General features: G+C 35.8%; 1 protein-coding gene across 1 annotated transcript in view; it reads right to left on the minus strand.

The window, feature by feature from the left end:
* The window catches only part of HCN2 (hyperpolarization activated cyclic nucleotide gated potassium and sodium channel 2), a 198711-nt gene extending 183850 nt beyond the window's left edge, over positions 1–14861 (minus strand). The window contains exon 1 of the mRNA XM_053702844.1: positions 14414–14861. Within this exon, the coding sequence (XP_053558819.1) occupies positions 14414–14859 (446 nt within the window). The 5' untranslated portion in view covers positions 14860–14861. The remainder of the gene's footprint in view (positions 1–14413) is intronic.
* Positions 14862–18541: the final 3680 nt, after the last annotated feature.

The following is an 18541-nucleotide window of genomic DNA, read 5'->3' on the forward strand; positions in this document are numbered from 1 at the left end:
ACCTGCAAAAAGCAGCGTAAAGCTCTGTAACGCAGCCCCATTGATTCCTATGGGGAAACAAAAGTTATGTTTACACCTAACATGAACCCCCGAGTCTAAACACCCCTAATCTTACACTTATTAACCCCTAAGCTGCCGCCCGACACCTACATTATACTTATTAACCCCTAATCTTCCGCACCCAATGTCGCCGCCACTATAATAAACATATTAACCCCTAAACCGATGCACTCCCGCCTCGCAAACACTAGTTAAATATTATCAACCCCTAATCTGCCATCCCCAACGTCGCCGCCACTATATTAAATTTATTAACCCCTAAACCTAAGTCTAACCCTAACACCCCCTAACTTAAATATAATTAAAATAAATCTAAATAAAACCTACAATTAATAACTAAATAGTTTCTATTTAAAACTAAATACCTGTAAAATAAACCCTATGCTAGCTACAATATAACTAATAGTTACATTGTAGCTAGCTTAGGGCTTATTTTTATTTTACAGGCAAGTTTGTATTTATTTTAACTAGGTAGAATAGTTACTAAATAGTTATTAACTATCTAGCTAAAATAAATACAAATTTGCCTGTAAAATAAAACCTAACCAAAGTTACACTAACACCTAACACTACAATTAAATAAAATTACCTAAATACAATTAAATAAATTAAATGCAATTACCTAAATAACAAAAAAACACAAACACTAAATTACACAAAATAAAAAACAAATTACAAGATATTTAAACTAATTACACCTAATCTAATAAGCCCTATCAAAATAAAAAAGCCCCCCCCCCAAAATAAAATAAAAAAAACCTAGCCTAAACTAAACTATCAATAGCCCTTAAAAAGGGCCTTTTGCGGGGCATTGCCCCAAAGAAATCAGCTCTTTTACCTGTAAAAAAAAATACAAAAAACGCCCCAACATTAAAACCCACCACCCACACAACCAACCCCCCAAATAAAACCCTAACTAAAAAAAACCTAAGCTGCCCATTGCCCTGAAAAGGGCATTTGTATGGGCACTGCCCTTAAAAGGGCATTTAGCTCTATTGCAGCCCAAACCCTAACCTAAAAATAGGTTATTGAACTTCAATCCTATTGGCTGATCCAATCAGCCAATAGGATTGAGCTTGCATTCTATTGGCTGTTCCAATCAGCCAATAGAATGCCAGCTCAATCCTATTGGCTGATTGCATAAGCCAATAGGATTGAAGTTCAATCCTAATGACTGATTGCATCAGCCAATAGGATTTTTTCAACCTTAATTCCAATTGGCTGATAAAATTCTATCGGAATCTAAGGGACGCCATCTTGGATGACTTCATTTAAAGGAAGAATTAATCAACACAGAGGTTGAGAAAGAATGCATCTGTATAGCACTTAACTCTCCCTGTGCATAAGTGAGTGTAACATCGAGGTCTGGAAGTGTACTTAAGGTGATGTGTTTAAAATATAACCTTTATTGGTTTAATTAAAATTCAGAACACACACAAACAACACACAATTAAAATTACAAAATAATTTAAACCCTAAGAACAATATATGGTATTATCCACTGGTTAAATATAGTGGATTGTTGAAGAGAGTCACTTTCCCTAAGATTGGGCTGGCACTGAAATAAGTGCAGGTTATTGTAATACTCTTGTACAATAGTCTGGAGGGTGAACGATTATCAAGTACTGTGATCTGAACCCCAGAAAATCAGGTACTAGTTTCTATGGAGATATATTTGTATGTAATGGATCACCATTTCACTAATGTATTGGGGTTTATATAAGAACCACCAAGTCACCTAATATATAGGTGATTATGTGATACTGAGATCTTAGAATAAAGAGTATGGTCACCAACTATTCTAGAATATGTATAGCAGTGATAAACCCAGATCTCACGGATGTATCATTTGGGTATTTGTTCAGCTTCAAATATCTTGAAATTATAGAGTGGTCATTTGTCAGTGGCTCATTTGAAAAAGTTATAATATCTCAAGTATCATTAAGGTATTTAAGAGGTTTAAAAGTCTTGAAAGTATAGAGTGGTCACTTGTCAGTGGCTCATTTTGAAAAAGTATATTATTTCACGAATTGGGTGGGTTTTATTTTTAGGTTAGGGTTTGGGCAGCAAAAGAGCTAAATGCCCTTTTAAGTGCAATGCCCATACAAATGCCCTTTTCAGGGCAAATGGAAGCTTAGAATTTTTTAGTTAGGGTTTTATTTGGGGGGTTGGTTGTGTGGGTGGCGGGTTTTACTGTTGGGGGTTGTTTGTATATTTTTTTTTACAGGTAAAAGCTGATTTCTTTGGGGCAATGCCCCGCAAAAGGCCTTTTTAAGGGCTATTGGTAATTTAGTTTAGGTTTTTTTTTTATTTTAGGGGGGCTTTTTTTATTTTGATAGGGCTATTAGATTAGGTGTAATTAGTTTAAATATCTTGTCATTTGTTTTTAATTTTGTGTAATTTAGTGTTGTTTTTTTTTTCATTTAGGTAATTGTATTTAATTGTATTTAATTTAGGTAATTTATTTAATTGTATTTAATTTAGGTAATTTATTTAATTGTAGTGTTAGCTAGTGTAACTTAGGTTAGGTTTTATTTTACAGGTAAATTTGTATTTATTTTAGCTAGGTAGTTAGTAAATAGTTAATAACTATTTATTAAATATTCTACCTAGTTAAAAAAAATACAAACTTGCCTGTAAAATAAAAATAAACCCTAAACTAGATACAATGTAAGTATTAGCTATATTGTAGCTATTTAGTTTTAAATAGGAATTATTTAGTTATTAATAGTAAGTTTTATTTAGAGTTATCTTAATTATATTTAAGTTAGGGGGTGTTAGGTTATGGGGTTAATAAATATAGTATAGCAGCGACGTTGGGAGCGGCAGATTAGGGGTTAATAAATGTAGGTAGGTGGCAGCGATGTTAGGGACAGCAGATTAGGGGTTAATTATATTTAACTAGTGTTTGCGAGGCGGGAGTGTGGCGGGTTAGGGGTTAATATGTTTATTATAGTGGCGGCGATGTCCAGAGCGGCAGATTAGGGGTTAATTATTTTAGTGTTTGCGATGCGGAGGGCCTCGGTTTAGGGGTTAATAGGTAGTTTATGGGTGTTAGTGTACTTTTTAGCACTTTAGTTATGAGTTTTATGCTACGACTTTGTAGTGTAAAACTCATAACTACTGACGTTAGAATGCGTTACGAATCTTGCGTGATAGGCTGTACCGCTCACTTTTTGGCCTAAAAGAAAAAAAAAAAAAGCTTGTAATATCGGCGCTATGGAAGTCCCTTTGAAAATAGACAATACGTAAATTGCATAAGTTGATTTGCGGTAAGGCCAAAAAAGTGTGCGGGACAGCTGTACCTACAAGACTCGTAATAGCAGCGGTAGTAAAAAAGCAGCGTTATGAGGCTTAATGCCGGTTTTTTACTCATAACGCAAGACTCGTAATCTAGCTGTAAGTTAGGCCTTACAGTAGCGGATGTTTACAGGCTCATAACAGATCATTTTGTCTAATTGTATTTTACAATTATTTGCCTGGTTCAGTCTTTTATTAATTAAAGTTAATTGGAAACATTTTTTTATTATTAAAGGAAAATTATAATGGAAACATAAAATACTGTAATTTGTTACAACATTTTTTAATAGTGTTCCTTGAAAACCCAGTAAATGGGGTAAACACATAGCTAAATTCAAGGCACAGTAACCACTTTGAGACTTTTATATGAGCAATGAAACAAAGTTGCAATATACTTTCATTATAAATATGTTGCCCTTTTCATGTATTTAACTCTGAGAACTTGATTTTCTAATTCTCGCAGAAAACCAACCTGCTTACTTATCAAAGCTAACCCTGCTACATATATTTCCCAGTTTGACTTTAGCAGATAACAGCTGCAGAACAATGCATTATATCCTAACTTTTTATATATCCCTAAGACTTTTTCCCAGAATTATTAAATTCCAGAACTAACAGTATCTCCATATACAAACATTTGACAATTCAAAGATAACAAGCAAATGGATACTTTTTTACGAGCCATAGCAAATATGTTCCACAGCTAGATGAAAAACAGACAGACAGTAATAGAACCAATTAGCATTTGTAGCACCAATTTCTTTTCCCCCCTGTACTTTGTTTTAACATGCCCCATACTTGATGGCTCACATAATTTTCCAAGTGTGTATGCGCTTGTGAAACCTTGTCAGAAGCCTACACTGAATATGCTCTTTGGTTTAGGGCTCATCTGTTCTTGTATCATCAGTTAGTATAATTATTATATGGATGTCCTTGGTTTTACAATTCATTATACCTCCTTGCTTAGCAATAAAGAACTTCATCTGATGTAATTATTTTTTGCAAAATAGAAGATGCTATATTTAAAGAGACACCAAACTCAAAATTAATTAATTGCATGATTCAGAAAGATCATTCAGGTAATAAAAAAAAAATTAAAAAAAATGTATATGCACAATCTCCTGAACACACACACAAGAGTTCACAGTTTATACATGAGTCTGTGATTTGCCAATGGCTGTCACATGAAACAGGGCAGGGAAATGGAAGGAATTTTTGAAATGCTCGAAAAAATCTGCTGCTGATTTTAAATTATGCTAGGGCAGATTTAAAAGGGACACTGAACCCAAAATCTTTCTTTTGTGATTCAGAGAATGCATTTTTTTTTTTAAATATCTTTTTATTGAAAGGAATCTGTTCATAAAATACAACATTCATTTCACAAAATAACAGTCTCATAGCTTCGGGAAATACAAGAGTAAATTGTTATACCGGATTCACATTTTTCTACAGTATAAATATATAGAGTAACAATTGAAAAGAGCTTTGATAAGTCACGAATTACGTGTCATAAAATGCACTTGCAAAGCCATGGGCATTAGAGAGAACAAAAGGAAATAGGCACACAATATAATAAACCATTGGTACTTAACACAGAGCATGCCATTTTAAGCAACTTTCTAATTTTCTCCTATGACCAATTTTTCTTCGTTTTTTTGGTATCTTTATTTAAAAAAGAAGGCATCTAAGCTTTTTTTGGTTCAAAACCCTGGGCAGCACTTGTTTATTGGTGGGTGAATTTATCCACCAATCAGCAAGAACAACCCAAGTTGTTTATCAAAAATGGGCCGGCATCTAAACTTACATTCTTGCATTTCAAATAAAGATACCAAGAGAATGAAGACAATTTGATAATGGGAGTAAATTAGAAAGTCGCATGCTCTATCTGAATCACGAAATAAAAACATTGGGTTCAGTGTCCCTTTAAGGCTATATACAACACACAGTGCCTGATCTAAAGCTCTATCTGAAAGAGATGCACAAATATATTCCTCAAAATACACAAGTATGGCAACATTTCAGGATCTCTCTGTTTAAATACTTTAAAAGGGACATGAACCCAACAATTTCTTTCACGATTCAGATAAAACATCAAACTTTAAACAACTTTCCAATTTACTTCTATTATCACAATTGCTTCATTATCTTGATATCCTTTGTTGAAGGAGCTGCAATGAACAATGGGAGCTAGCTGAGCACACTGGGCAAGCCAATGACAACAGGTATAGCAGTCACCGATCAGCAGCTACCTCCCAGTACTGTATTTCTGCTTCTGAGCTAACCTTGGTATTTTCTTCAACAAAGCATACAAAGAGAATGAAGCAAGCTAAATAGTAGTAAACTGGAAAGTTGTTTAAAATTGCATGCTGCATCAGAATCCTAAAAGTTTGAATTTTAATTTACTGTCCCTTTAAAGGGACACTAAACCCAAACGTTTTCTTACATGATTCAGATAGAAAATACAATTTTAAACAACATTCCAATTCACTTCTATTATCTAATTTGCTTCATTCTTTAGATATCCTTTGTTGAAGAAATAGCAATGAGCCAATCACACAAGGCATCTATGTGCAGCCACCAATCAGCAGCTACTGAGCATATCTAGATATGCTTTTCAGCAAAGGATATAAAGCGAATGAAGCAAATTAGATAATAGAAGTAAATTAGAAAAAAAAATTAAAATTGCAAGCTCCCTTTAAGTTACATGACCATAGAAAATTAAATCAAGCACTTTTTAAGGGGTCATGGGGATAAATTGTGAGCATCCCGGATTTATAGCACGAGAATTTAGAAATCAGAAACAACACAAAGAAAACATAAATCTAAGAGTTTACCTTCTCTAGGCACTATGGCATTATTGTTCCTTTCATACAAATACAACATTAATTGCCTACAGTCAGAATTAGAGCATTTAGAAGAATCCCCATCAACAAATTAATAATAAAAAGACAATGCTATAGCACTTACTATGAACTTCAAAAGGAGTAGGAGCAGATTTATTTTTTCTGGCAAAAGTTAAACATTTTAGCACTTTTCCTTGCCCCCTGTATCATGTGATCGCCACAAGCAAATCACACTCATATATGAATACACTGATCTCTTGCACATGCTCAGTAGATTGGTGCCTCAGAAAGTGTGAATGTAAAAAGAGAGTGCATAATTTGGTAATGATAGTAATTTTTAAAAGCAGTGTATTCCAACCTGGTTTTGTTTGGGGATGCCCATGACGTACTTTAGAAATCGCCTTTAACACACCAACAGTGCATTTTATGTCATTCGTAATATGAAAATACTCTGAGCTCATAAATACATAGACAACAGAGCGAAACAATGGAGTGAAACAAAAACACACACAAAAAAAAGATTTCTAAATATTATAGGGAAAGAATGATATGAAACCTAAGCAGAAGACGGACATCGCAGGAGTGTTCCAATACTGTGGTTAAGAATCATTGGTATAGGAAGATTTTTTTAGATAAATTATCTGCTATGCTTTTTTTGTAACTGAATGCAAGACAGAGATAACCACAAATACACATGGAATCACAACAGACTGTTAAATGGATACAGGTAGAAGACTGGTGATTTCAGAAGGTCATAGAGTGAAGCATGGATAGACTGTTACTGCACTGTTGCTGGATGCCTTACAAGCAGACATCCAGCAACAGCATGAGAGACATGCTGATCGCATCATGTCTCATGTTATGGAGGCACCCCTGATTTGAGCACAAACAGGCATGTAATCACTAGCCTTGGGTGGCCTCCATACTGTTATTTCTGCAGTGCCTCACTTATGAGGAATGCAGAAATAGCACAGCATTGCAATTGTCAACGAGACTGCTGCTGTAATAGCCTGGAACATCAGCACCATACTGGGTACGGCACTGGTCCTTAATCCCCTAAATGCCCAGAGCCATTTAAGTGTTGGCAAATCAGAGCGTTTAACAAACGCTAGAATTTACCATCACTAAAAATAAAGTGGAGTTTAAGTCATCAGTTAATAAATAAGGGGGTGCTAAATTCCCCCGACTGCAGATTGCTAAACTCAGCGGCTCTGGCTGCCCACGGCACATCAACCTCCTTCCTCTAAACCAATAGCCGTGCATGTCAACTGACAGTGTTCTGTTTGCAAGCGCTGCTATTGGTTTACAGGTGCGTCACCTCATTGGTAGAAGAGTGCTGTGCTGAGGGCAGTCGGGGCTGCTGAGTTTAGCAAGCTGCAGCGGTACAGTCAGGGTGAGTTTAGCACCCTTTTCTTTTTTTTTCTTTTTTTTAATAAGTGATGACAAACTCCACTTTATTTTTAGTGATGGTAAATCCAAGCATTTGTTAAATGCTCAGATTTACCATCACTTTAAGGAGTTTAAAAAAAAAAAAAAAGTTTCATAAATCTTATAATCCCTCCTTGGGATGATGGTGTAAAAACAGCAATTCTTTAGTTTAGTCATGAAAACAAGATGCTTGCACGGGACTATGAGATTTCACCAATAGTGGACTGTACTAGTTTTGGTTTCCAAAAATAATATTCAAGTTTCATGTATATAATGTAAGTCATTAGGAAAAAGTAGATGAGTTAGGTCCCAGTCTCAAAATTGACAAGTAAAGCCATTTTATATTATAATTTGATATACATTATGTGTTATTATACAATACCATATTATGTTTAAAGTCTTGAAATGAATGCTGTAAATGTAAAAAAAAAGCAATATAAAAATAGTTTTTATGTTTGTTTTTGAGGCCTCTCACTATCCATCAATAAGGCAATGGGGAGATCTGTTTATCACAGTATATTCCAGCCTCCAAAATTCTTTAAAAGAACCTTTATTTTCACATAGGGCCCTCAGCAACAAACATACGTTTCAAGCCTCAACAGGCTCTTAGTCATGTATATGAATTATACATGACTAAGAGCCTGTTGAGGCTTGAAACCTTGTATGTTTGTTGCTGAGGACCCTATGTGAAAATAAAGGTTCTTTTAAAGAATTTTGGAGGCTGGAATATACTTTGTTCTTGGATTGTTTTGGGACCTGGCAAGTCCTTTATTCCGTGCCCCATTGAATAAGAAAGACAAAGGTGTGCTGTTTTCCTAACTCCTTGGGTGAAGAGATCTGTTTATCAGCCAGTGGGAGCCTTCAATATCAAAAAGGCCAGCATAAAAAAAATATTTGTAATATATAACTGATCTTTTATATGCAGTTCACTATACTAGCCCTTTAAGAATGCGAATGAATGGCAAACTACTCTCATGCGCTGTACACAGTATTACAGTGCTGAACTGTAAATTCAGATGGCAAAAACTATTTAAATCTTTTGTTTTCAGCTAGGGAGTCTATGGAATAACTTCCTCAATAGTGGTCACATGAAACAGGCGCTATTGTGAAACAGTGCAAATTGAACCGGCGTAAAACGAGGGCTACCTGTACACGTTTGCATCCTTAGTATTCAGGAGACATGGGGCATTGTTGATAAACACTTTTCCCTTTCTCCTTATTCCCATGTACTCAAAATGTGTCACTAATGAACATGAAATAATGTTTATGTGCTTATTTTTAAAGCCTCTTCCTAGACATTTATTTCTATGAAGATCTATTCAGATTTGTTAAATGGCTTAAAGGGATAGTAAACCCAATTTGTTTCTTTCATAATTCAGATAGAACATGCAATTTTAAGCAACTTTCTAATTTATCCCATTATCAAATTTTCTTCATTCTCTTGGTATCTTTATTTGAAAAAGTAGGAAAATAAGCCAAGGAGCCGGCCATTTTTTTGTTTCAGCACCTTGGCTAACGATTGTGATTGGTGGCTGCATTTAGCAAACCAAAAAGTGCAACCCAGTTTCTCAACCAAAAATGGTCCGGCTCTTAAAGGATTACTTTCTGTTATAATTTTTAAGCTAAACAACTAACATATTAAAGTTAATAAACATTAATTAAAACCTACTGACCTATATTTTCTCCAAAACGAAGTTTCATAACGTTCTAAAAGTTATATCTTTTATTCGACGATGATGTCACATTACCCTGCCCACTATTTTCAGCACTGCGTGTTCAAAATAGTTAAACCAATAACTTTGTGTTTAAAGCACCATTTTGAAACCTAGGTATTGTAAGCGGATTGGTGCAGAGCAAAGGATACTCACGGAGTGGGTTTGGAAAACAATTAAATTTGCAGACAAGATTTCTGATATACGGTAGAGATATGTTAATGAAATGCTATTGATAAAAAGCGTATTTGGGGTAGTTAGTTAGTAACAGGCATAGAAAATATTTACTTACAGTGGCCCTTTAAGCTATTCCTGTATTTCAAATAAAGATACTAAGAGAACGAAGAAATTTTGTTAATAGGAGTAAATTAGAAAGTTGCTTAAAATGTCATGCTCTATCTGAATCATGAAAGAAAAAAAAATAGGGTTCACTATCCCTTTAAAGTGTGAACTTTTGGAAAGCAGCAGAGGTTTGGCCTTGTAAACTATGCAATGATGATTTGATGTTTAGCAAAAAGAATAAATAATTTTGCATTATTAGAAATTTGGTTTGAAAATTACTCCTAAAGTCATCAATACCCATATATACTTAATATTCAAAGAAACTAAAGTTTTTATTAAAATGTTTACTTTCAGTAGGAGAATTGCAGTTTGAACAAACTTGAAATTTGTCAAAAACAAATCTACTGCTCATTTGCAATTCAGAGTAAATTATTATCATTATTATTATCAGGTATTTGTAGAGCGCCAACAGATTCCGCAGCTCTGTAAATGCTTTTGCTTATTTTTTCGATGCATTTGTCAATTATGAAATTTTACTGTATTTAACGGTCCTTTAAGTGTTAAAGGGACAGTCTACCCCAGAATTTTTATTGCTTATCTGAATCATAAAAGTTAATTTTGACTAGACTGTCCCTTTAAAAGTTTTCACCTACTACCAAATAAACACAACCAAATATATTTTTAGAACTGGGTAAAAACACTAAAACAGGCTGCTGTCAGTCTATAATGTTCATAACAGGTCCAGAAAGCAGCCGAGTCAGTCTGTATGGCTAAAAGGTTCTGCATCATGGGCCCAGATTAAAGGGACATTAAACGCAGAATTTAATTTGTCATAACATTTTCAATTATGTGTAGTCAAAAACAAAACAAAAAAGTTATCCACTTTCATTATTTTTTTGCCTGCTATGTATTCATAAAAAATTAATTTAACATCCTTTTAAAGAGCAATAAATATCTCCATTTTGACCCAATACATTATTTAAATAAATTGCTCCCCTGAGTAAAGATTCTTCCCCTCCTCGCTTCACACCCACCAACTACATTGCTACAGTAGCTTATTTGTGTGCAAGGGAAAAAAAAAGGGATATTACAGAACAAATGGAATGACCTCTGCTTTTGGCTTGTGAGGCGGAGAGAGTGCAGTGTATAATAGACCACTATGGTATAGAGGGCAAGCAGCAACAATGTATTTACCTGGGAAAACTCAATATGATAAGTGTTGAGCTACCTGAGTTTAATTTATTCATTTTATAATGAGGTTCAACCTCCCCCACTGGCAGCAGGTATTTTTATAGAAACAACAATGGGAGGTGTGAATACCCAGGAATCATTTATGTCAGTATGATTTCAATAAGGAGGTCAGAGAAATACTGAAGCTCTTAGCTAGATATTTTGTCTTGGAAACAATACTTAAAGGGACAGTATACACCAATTTTCATATAACTGCATGTAATAGACACTACTATAAAGAATAAGATGCACAGATACTGATATAAAAATCAAGTATAAAACCGTTTAAAAACTTACTTAGAAGCTTCCAGTTTAGCTCTGTTGAAAAGCTTAGCTGGAACAGCCACTGAAAGTGGTTGTATAGAAAGAAAAAAACAACACTTCCCACTTCATCTGCATATGAAAAGACTCTTTTCACAAACAGGTGCAAGCTGAAGTAGGTATACATCAGTATTCTCCTAAAACTTTGGGGATTGGTTAGGAGTCTGAAAATCAGCACACTGTTATTTAGACATAAGCAAAACTATACATTTTTTTTTTTTTTTTTTTTAAACTGTATAGGCTATATAAATGGACCATCTACAAAACATTTATGCAAAGAAAATTCTAGTGTATAATGTCCATTTAAAAGAAGGGACACTATAAAACTGTCCCCACCAGCACCAAGGACAGCTCTTTCAATCACAGATGACATATAGCAGCAGTGTTTCCTCCAAGACAATCACAGGCCAAGCACACATAGAAAAACGTAGCTTTAATGGCACTGACGTTTACAAGTCAGTGAAAAACGTCAACAGTCTAGCCAGGGGTAGTTACCCACATAAGTGTATGTGTCACCACAGAAAAAAAAAAGTATTAGACATATAGGATTTGTATTCACATAAACCTATAAAATGTATTAAGGAAAAAAATGAATGACTCTGGAATATGCCAAGATAATATAGTTAAGCAAAAAAATCCTATAGTGGAATACAACAATGGGAGGACTAATTAATTATTTTTTCCAAGTGAAATTTTCCAAACAAGGATAAATGAACAATGTTTGTTCAAATGTGAAATTAAAAGCCCTTCATATTCTGCCAACATCTGGAGAAATCCTTAAATCTAACCTAAAGGCTTAAGCATTTTAGCTGGTAGCAAGAAATCCAGCAACTATTTATCCCCAACACAGCTGTTGTAAGCTGATGTTAGAAAGCTAAAAATAGGGTTACTCTGTTTAATGCCTCTGGTTGCAAACTTAACACCAAACCCCTCGACGTATTACAAATGATATGACTTTAAACGTGCTGGATTCCAAAACAGTCACTACTGCATTAACAAAGTGAAGATTCACAGAATGTAATCAGATTACACAACCCCATCAAAATGTTATAGGAATATCAACTGTGAAGTCTCTTTCACTTTTAAAAATGTCTATACATGTATTTTATTTTTTAAATATCTTAGTTGCAACCAAAGTAGTACAAAAAGGGAAAAACAATGTTATATTCTTAAAAGGTAAAGTTATTAAATATTAATTAAAGGGATATGAAACCCATTTTTTTCTTTCATAAATCAGGTAGCCCATGCAATTTTAAGCAACTTTCTAATTTACTCCTATTATCAATTTTTCCTCATTCTCTTTGTATGCTTTGTTGAATGAGCAGCAATGCACTACTGGTTGCTGACTGAACAAATTGGTGAGCCAATGACAATCGGTATATATATGAATCCACCAATCAGCAGCTAGAACCTAGGTTCTTTGCAACTTCTGAGCTTTCCTAGCTAAACCTTTCAGCAAATGATAACAAGAGAAAGAAGCAAATTACATAAATTAAATAATAGAAGTAAATTGGAAAGTAGTTTAAATTGTATTCTCTATCTGAATCATTAAATATTTTTGGGGGGTTTCATGTCCCTTTAAACTTCCAAGATTCTGAAAGAACATGCAGTTTTAAAAAAAATGTCAATGTACTTCTATTATCAGATTTGCTTTGTTCTTTTGGTATAAGCATACCCAGGTAGGCCCAGGATCTGCATTGCACTACTGTGAACTAGCTTCTGATTGGTGGCTGCACAAATATGCCTCTTGTCATTAAATCATCTGAAGTATTCAGCTAGCTCTCGGTGGTGTATTATTTGTCTTTCAACAAAGGATAAGAGAACCAAGCAAATTTGATCATAGCAATAAACAGGAAATGTGATTAAAACTGTATGCTCCACCTGAATTATGAAAGATTTTTTTAAATTTACTGTCCCTTTAAAGAAAATGATTTAATGACTTCTTCATAAAGTCACCCTAGATTCAGCAGAGTTGTGTGTTCCACAGAATGGTTGTTTCAGATATATTAAATGGGAGCAGAATTAATATTAATATTAGCATTAATTATTAATATTTCACATGCAAAAATAATCACAGATTAAGGAATCAAATAATAAAAAAGAAACAAAAAATGTAACTACCTTGTTTTATAGAAAAGGGTCATGAGTAAGGGAAATATTCCTTAGACATAGTTAAGAGTAAGAGGAATATAGGTGATGCATGGATGATGCCTACACACATCAAGAACATTGCAACCTTGAACACATCAGCAGGCGAGGGAGGAGAGAGATGTTAACCCACTCAGTGACAGCAAAACCTGTAGATGAGGCCTTTAAGCAGTAAAAGAGCTCTGTAAATGGGAAGGTTAACATTTGTACCTAAAATCTGCTAAGACATATCCTCATGAAATAATACAGAAAACACAGTCATACTATAGGTATATTCTGCTTTTGTTACTATACAGAAATATTGTTTTTAGATTAGAATATTAGTTTATGGAGTGTACAAAGAAGTAAACCATTTGAAAGCAATGTGCTTGGTTGTGAGAGAAAAAAAGGCAGCCTCTGGGTTTAACCTTGTAAGATCAGAATACATTACATGGTCTGGTAGACTACCTCCCTTAAAAGCATGTGTGCTGCTAGGATGGGACAGAGATGACACCTACATATATGAGTCCATCAGTGCCTGAATGTGCAGTGGAATACAAAGTAGATGCTTTTGCACCACAGCTTTAGCTCAGCATTGTTACACATCCTACATCATTAAGCTTACAATATCAATTTCTATCATACAGTTAAACAATACACAATGGGACAGACATATGGAAGACAGTGTCCTTCTACTGACCCCTCTAAAAAAAATCTTTACACCTCCCACATCATCAGCATCAGTCTTTTTCACCAATGTATCATCTCCCATACAATCTATCCATCATTTAATGGATCATTTTGGTTAACATTGAAATTAGTTCTAAAAAGGTACCCAGACTAGCATTCGTTGTGCCCCTCTAGTTGTAACGTATTTCATTCAGATGCCTATGACTTCTCATTTCACATCTTTCTCCAGTCACCTTGTTGCTCTCTTGCATACTAAACCGGCTGATTAGCGACTCAGTCAATGCCCTAACTGCCCCTCATTTATGCTATCAAGACTCGTGTGATAACCATCTATATTTATCATTCCCAACTCAACATATGTCTTATGTGCACCCTTCACATTGCCTATGTATTGTGCCCCTTGGCCCCGGCCCTAGGTACCTAAAGTCGCTGTAGGGGTGTATGATCCAGGCCCCCGCGGACTTCACCCTTTCCTGCTCCCTCTCCACCGCCTTCTGGCTCCCAAACATTCGTAGGGAGAACTTGTTGACCCCAGGCTGGAGCATGGCGGAGAGCTGGCGGTGCATGAATCCAGTACGGGGCTCCCCATCATCCCCTTCCTCGGGTTCCTTCCCGGGGGAGGACCCCCGCGGAGGCTCGGTAGAGAAGGACACCTTGTGTTCCCGGGGCGGCGTCTCGGAGAGTTCCCTCCGACACTCTCCATTTGGGCTGCCCTTGCCTGTGCCCGGGGTCCCTGCAGAGCTTGCCGGGCTCCGGGTACCCCGCCTTCCCCCTACCCGGGGTTGTGGTTCTTCATTTGCAGCCGCTGCTAAAGCAGCTTCCACTGCCCGCATCCCCGCAGCGCTGCAGCCTCCCCGCCTGTCCATGGCAGCGGGGACCTGCGGAGTGAACTGAGGGAGGGACTGCAGGGCGGGGACGCTCAAGGGGGCGGTACTTTTTGGAAGATGCTACCAATTGAGTGCGAACAAGGGGGGCACAGTAAAGATTGAACCAATAGGGAAGGAGAAGAGAATGGAAAGCTTAGATATTGTGATTATGATCCCAATGGAATCCTAGGAAGGCGGATGAGTTGAGGCTACATTGCAGGATAGGTTGGATAATAAAACAAAACTAATACGTATACATATGGGTTTTATTGTTAAAGAATACGAAATATGGGTGGAGTCAAAATTAACCAATAAAAAACAAGATCGCTTATCAGAGCGCAGCTAGTCTGACAACGCCGTGGGGGCGTGGTTGCATATCGGGGCGGAGCCAAGACGAATATAAACACAGACGTAAACCAATAGAATCCAAAGACAGCAATGTAAAAAAAACGCGGTGGGCGGAGTTTTTATTACAAATAGGCGCTGTCTGTTATGATTATCGAGATTCGTTTTGGCAATAATTTTGGGTGTTAAAGGGATACTAAACCCAATTTTTTTGTTTCTTTAATGATTCAGATAGAGCATGCAATTTTAAGCAACTTTCTAATTTATTCCTATTATCAATTTTTCTTTGTTCTCTTGCTATCTTTATTTAAAAAGCAGGATTGTAAAGCGTAAGAGCCGGCCCATCTTTGGTTGAGAGCCTGGGTTATGCTTGCTTATTGGTTTGCTAAATGTCAGCTAATAATAAGCAAGCGCTATCTAGAGTGCTGAACCTAAAATGGACTGGCTGCTAAGCTTTAAATTCCTGCTTTTTAAATAAAGATAGAAAGAGAATGAAGAAAAATGTATAGTAGGAGTAAATTAGAAAGTTTCTTAAAATTGCATGCTCTGTCTGAATCATGAAATAAAAAAAATTGTGTTTAGTATCCCTTTAAGGCATGGTCTGTATTAAGGTAGAGCTTGGTTATGGGCATGGTCATGACATTTATTATTATTATCTTCACACTTTCTACCTCTCTGGGCTAGATTTATTAAAGGGACATTAAACACTTTAAGATGGTAATATAAAAAAAAATTGTATACATAAATAAAAGTCTGCAATATACTTTCATTATTTATTTTGTCCATTTCTCCTGTAATTCCATTCTGAAATTGTGAGCTTTTCAGTTCCTGTTAGAAACGGAAGTGCAGAACCCTGTTATATTCCATACAGCCATTGGCTGGACACTCTATTGACCTATTTATATCTGTTCCTAATTGGCTATAGCAGAGAAGGTAACCTAAGTTACAACATGGAAGCTCCCATTGTTTTATAGACACTAAAACTTTACACTTATTTTGTCAATATTTCAGCAGCTAATAAATCTTTAAAAACTTAATCTACATGTTATTCTCAGACTAATCTTTTCTTTGAATGCATCAATCTGTCTAGCATTTATTTAGTGATTATTAGTGTCCCTTTAAAGGGACATAATACTCATATGCTAAATCACTTGAAACTGATGCAGTATAACTATAAAAAGCTGACAGGAAAATATCACCTGAGCATCTCTATGTAAAAAAGGAAGATATTTTACCTCACAATTTCCTCAGCTCAGCAGAGTAAGTTCTGTGTAAAAAGTTATACTCAGCTGCTCCCAGCTGCAGGTAAACAAATTTTAAAAAATGAAGAAATGAACAGCAGCCAATCAGCATCAGCAGTGCTGAGGTCATGAACTCTTACTGTGATCTCATGAGATTTGACTTAACTCTCATGAGATTTCATAGTAAGCTTCCTTTACCTGATTGGTGAAATAATATGAGAGTGCACGATGCTAGTCCCTTCAGATGTCCCAGGACAAACACACTAAAATGCTGCTTAGCAATCCTTTACAATGGGAGGTGGCTACTGAGGAACTTTTGAGGTAAAATATCTTTCTTTTTTACATAGAGATGTTCAGGTGATATTTTCTAATCAGCTTTTTACAGCTATGCTGCATCACTTTCAAGTGTTTAAACATTTGGGTATTATGGCCCTTTAAGGGCTAGGAGAATTCTCCTTTGTATTCTTTTCCAAATTCTCTGCAGCTCACCCTTGGAGAGGTGCACTGGTGCACACAAATTTATCAAAAAATTGTACGTAATAATTTCCGATGTTTGGAAGGCGAGCTGGGGCGTATTATGATGAATTTCTCCATGCTATCATTTACATAGATTACAAGTTTTGCGCTATAGAGGGTGCGAAAGAAACACAACAAAAGTTGCATTATTTTACCCTCCATAGCGCTACTATTATACGTTTTTAAAAACCCGCCTTGTGCATGCGACATGGTGGTGATGAGCTCCATACCGCACATAATACAAGCGCGATGTTTGGAAGGCGAGCTGGGGCGTATTATGATGAATTTCTCCATGCTATCATTTACATAGATTACAAGTTTTGCGCTATAGAGGGTGCGAAAGAAACACAACAAAAGTTGCATTATTTTACCCTCCATAGCGCTACTATTATACGTTTTTAAAAACCCGCCTTGTGCATGCGACATGGTGGTGATGAGCTCCATACCGCACATAATACAAGCGCTGCTTTGACGTGCTCGTGCACGCTTTCCCCATAGACATCAATGGAGAGAGAGTGTTAGAAAAAAACCTAACACCTGCGATTGTGGAATGAAAAGCTCCGTAACGCAGCCCCATTGATGTCTATGGGGAAAAAAAAGTTATGTTTAAACCTAACACCCTAACATAAACCCCACGTCTAAACACCCCTAATCTGCTGCCCCCAACATTACTGACACCTACATAATGTTATTAACCCCTAATCTGCCGCTCCTGACATCGCTGACACCTACATAATGTTATTAACCCCTAATCTGCCCCTACTGACATCAACGCCACCAAAATAAATTTATGAACCCCTAATCTGCCTCTCCCGATATTGCCGCCACTATAATAAAGTTATTAACCCCTATTCCGCCGCTTCCCGACTTCACCACCACTAAATAAAGTCATTAACCCCTAAACCTCTGGCCTCCCACATCACTGCCACTAAATAAACCTATTAACCCCTACACCGCCAGCCCATCACATCGCCAAAAACTGAATAAAACTATTAACCCCTAAACCTAACAACTCCTAACTTTAAATTAAAATTACAAGATCCCTATCTTAAAATAAATAAAACTTACCTGTGAAATTAAAAAAACCTAAGTTTTAAATATATATTAAACTAACATTACTATTATACTAAAGTTAAAATAACTATCAATTTAATAAATTAAATTACACATTAAAAAAACCTAACACTAGTAAAAAAATTAAATCTACAATTACAAAAAATAAAAAATACAAAATTTAAAAAATTTAAAAAAAATACTAAAGTATAAAAAAATAACAAACACTAAATTACGAAAAATAACAAACAAAAGTATCCAAAATAATAACAATTACACCTAATCTAATAGCCCTATAAAAATAAAAAAGCCCGCCCAAAATAAAAAAAAAACCCTTAGCCTACAATAAACTACCAATAGCCCTTAAAAGGGCCTTTTGTAGGGCATTGCCCTAAAGAAATCAGCTCTTTTCCCTGAAAAAAAATCCACAGACCCCCTCCTACAGTACAACCCACCACCCAACCAACATCCCAAAATAAAAAACCTAACTCTAAAAAAAACCTAAGCTACCCATTGCCCTGAAAAGG

The sequence above is a fragment of the Bombina bombina genome, chromosome 2, assembly GCF_027579735.1.
Source record: "Bombina bombina isolate aBomBom1 chromosome 2, aBomBom1.pri, whole genome shotgun sequence".
In the NCBI taxonomy this organism is placed as follows: domain Eukaryota; kingdom Metazoa; phylum Chordata; class Amphibia; order Anura; family Bombinatoridae; genus Bombina; species Bombina bombina.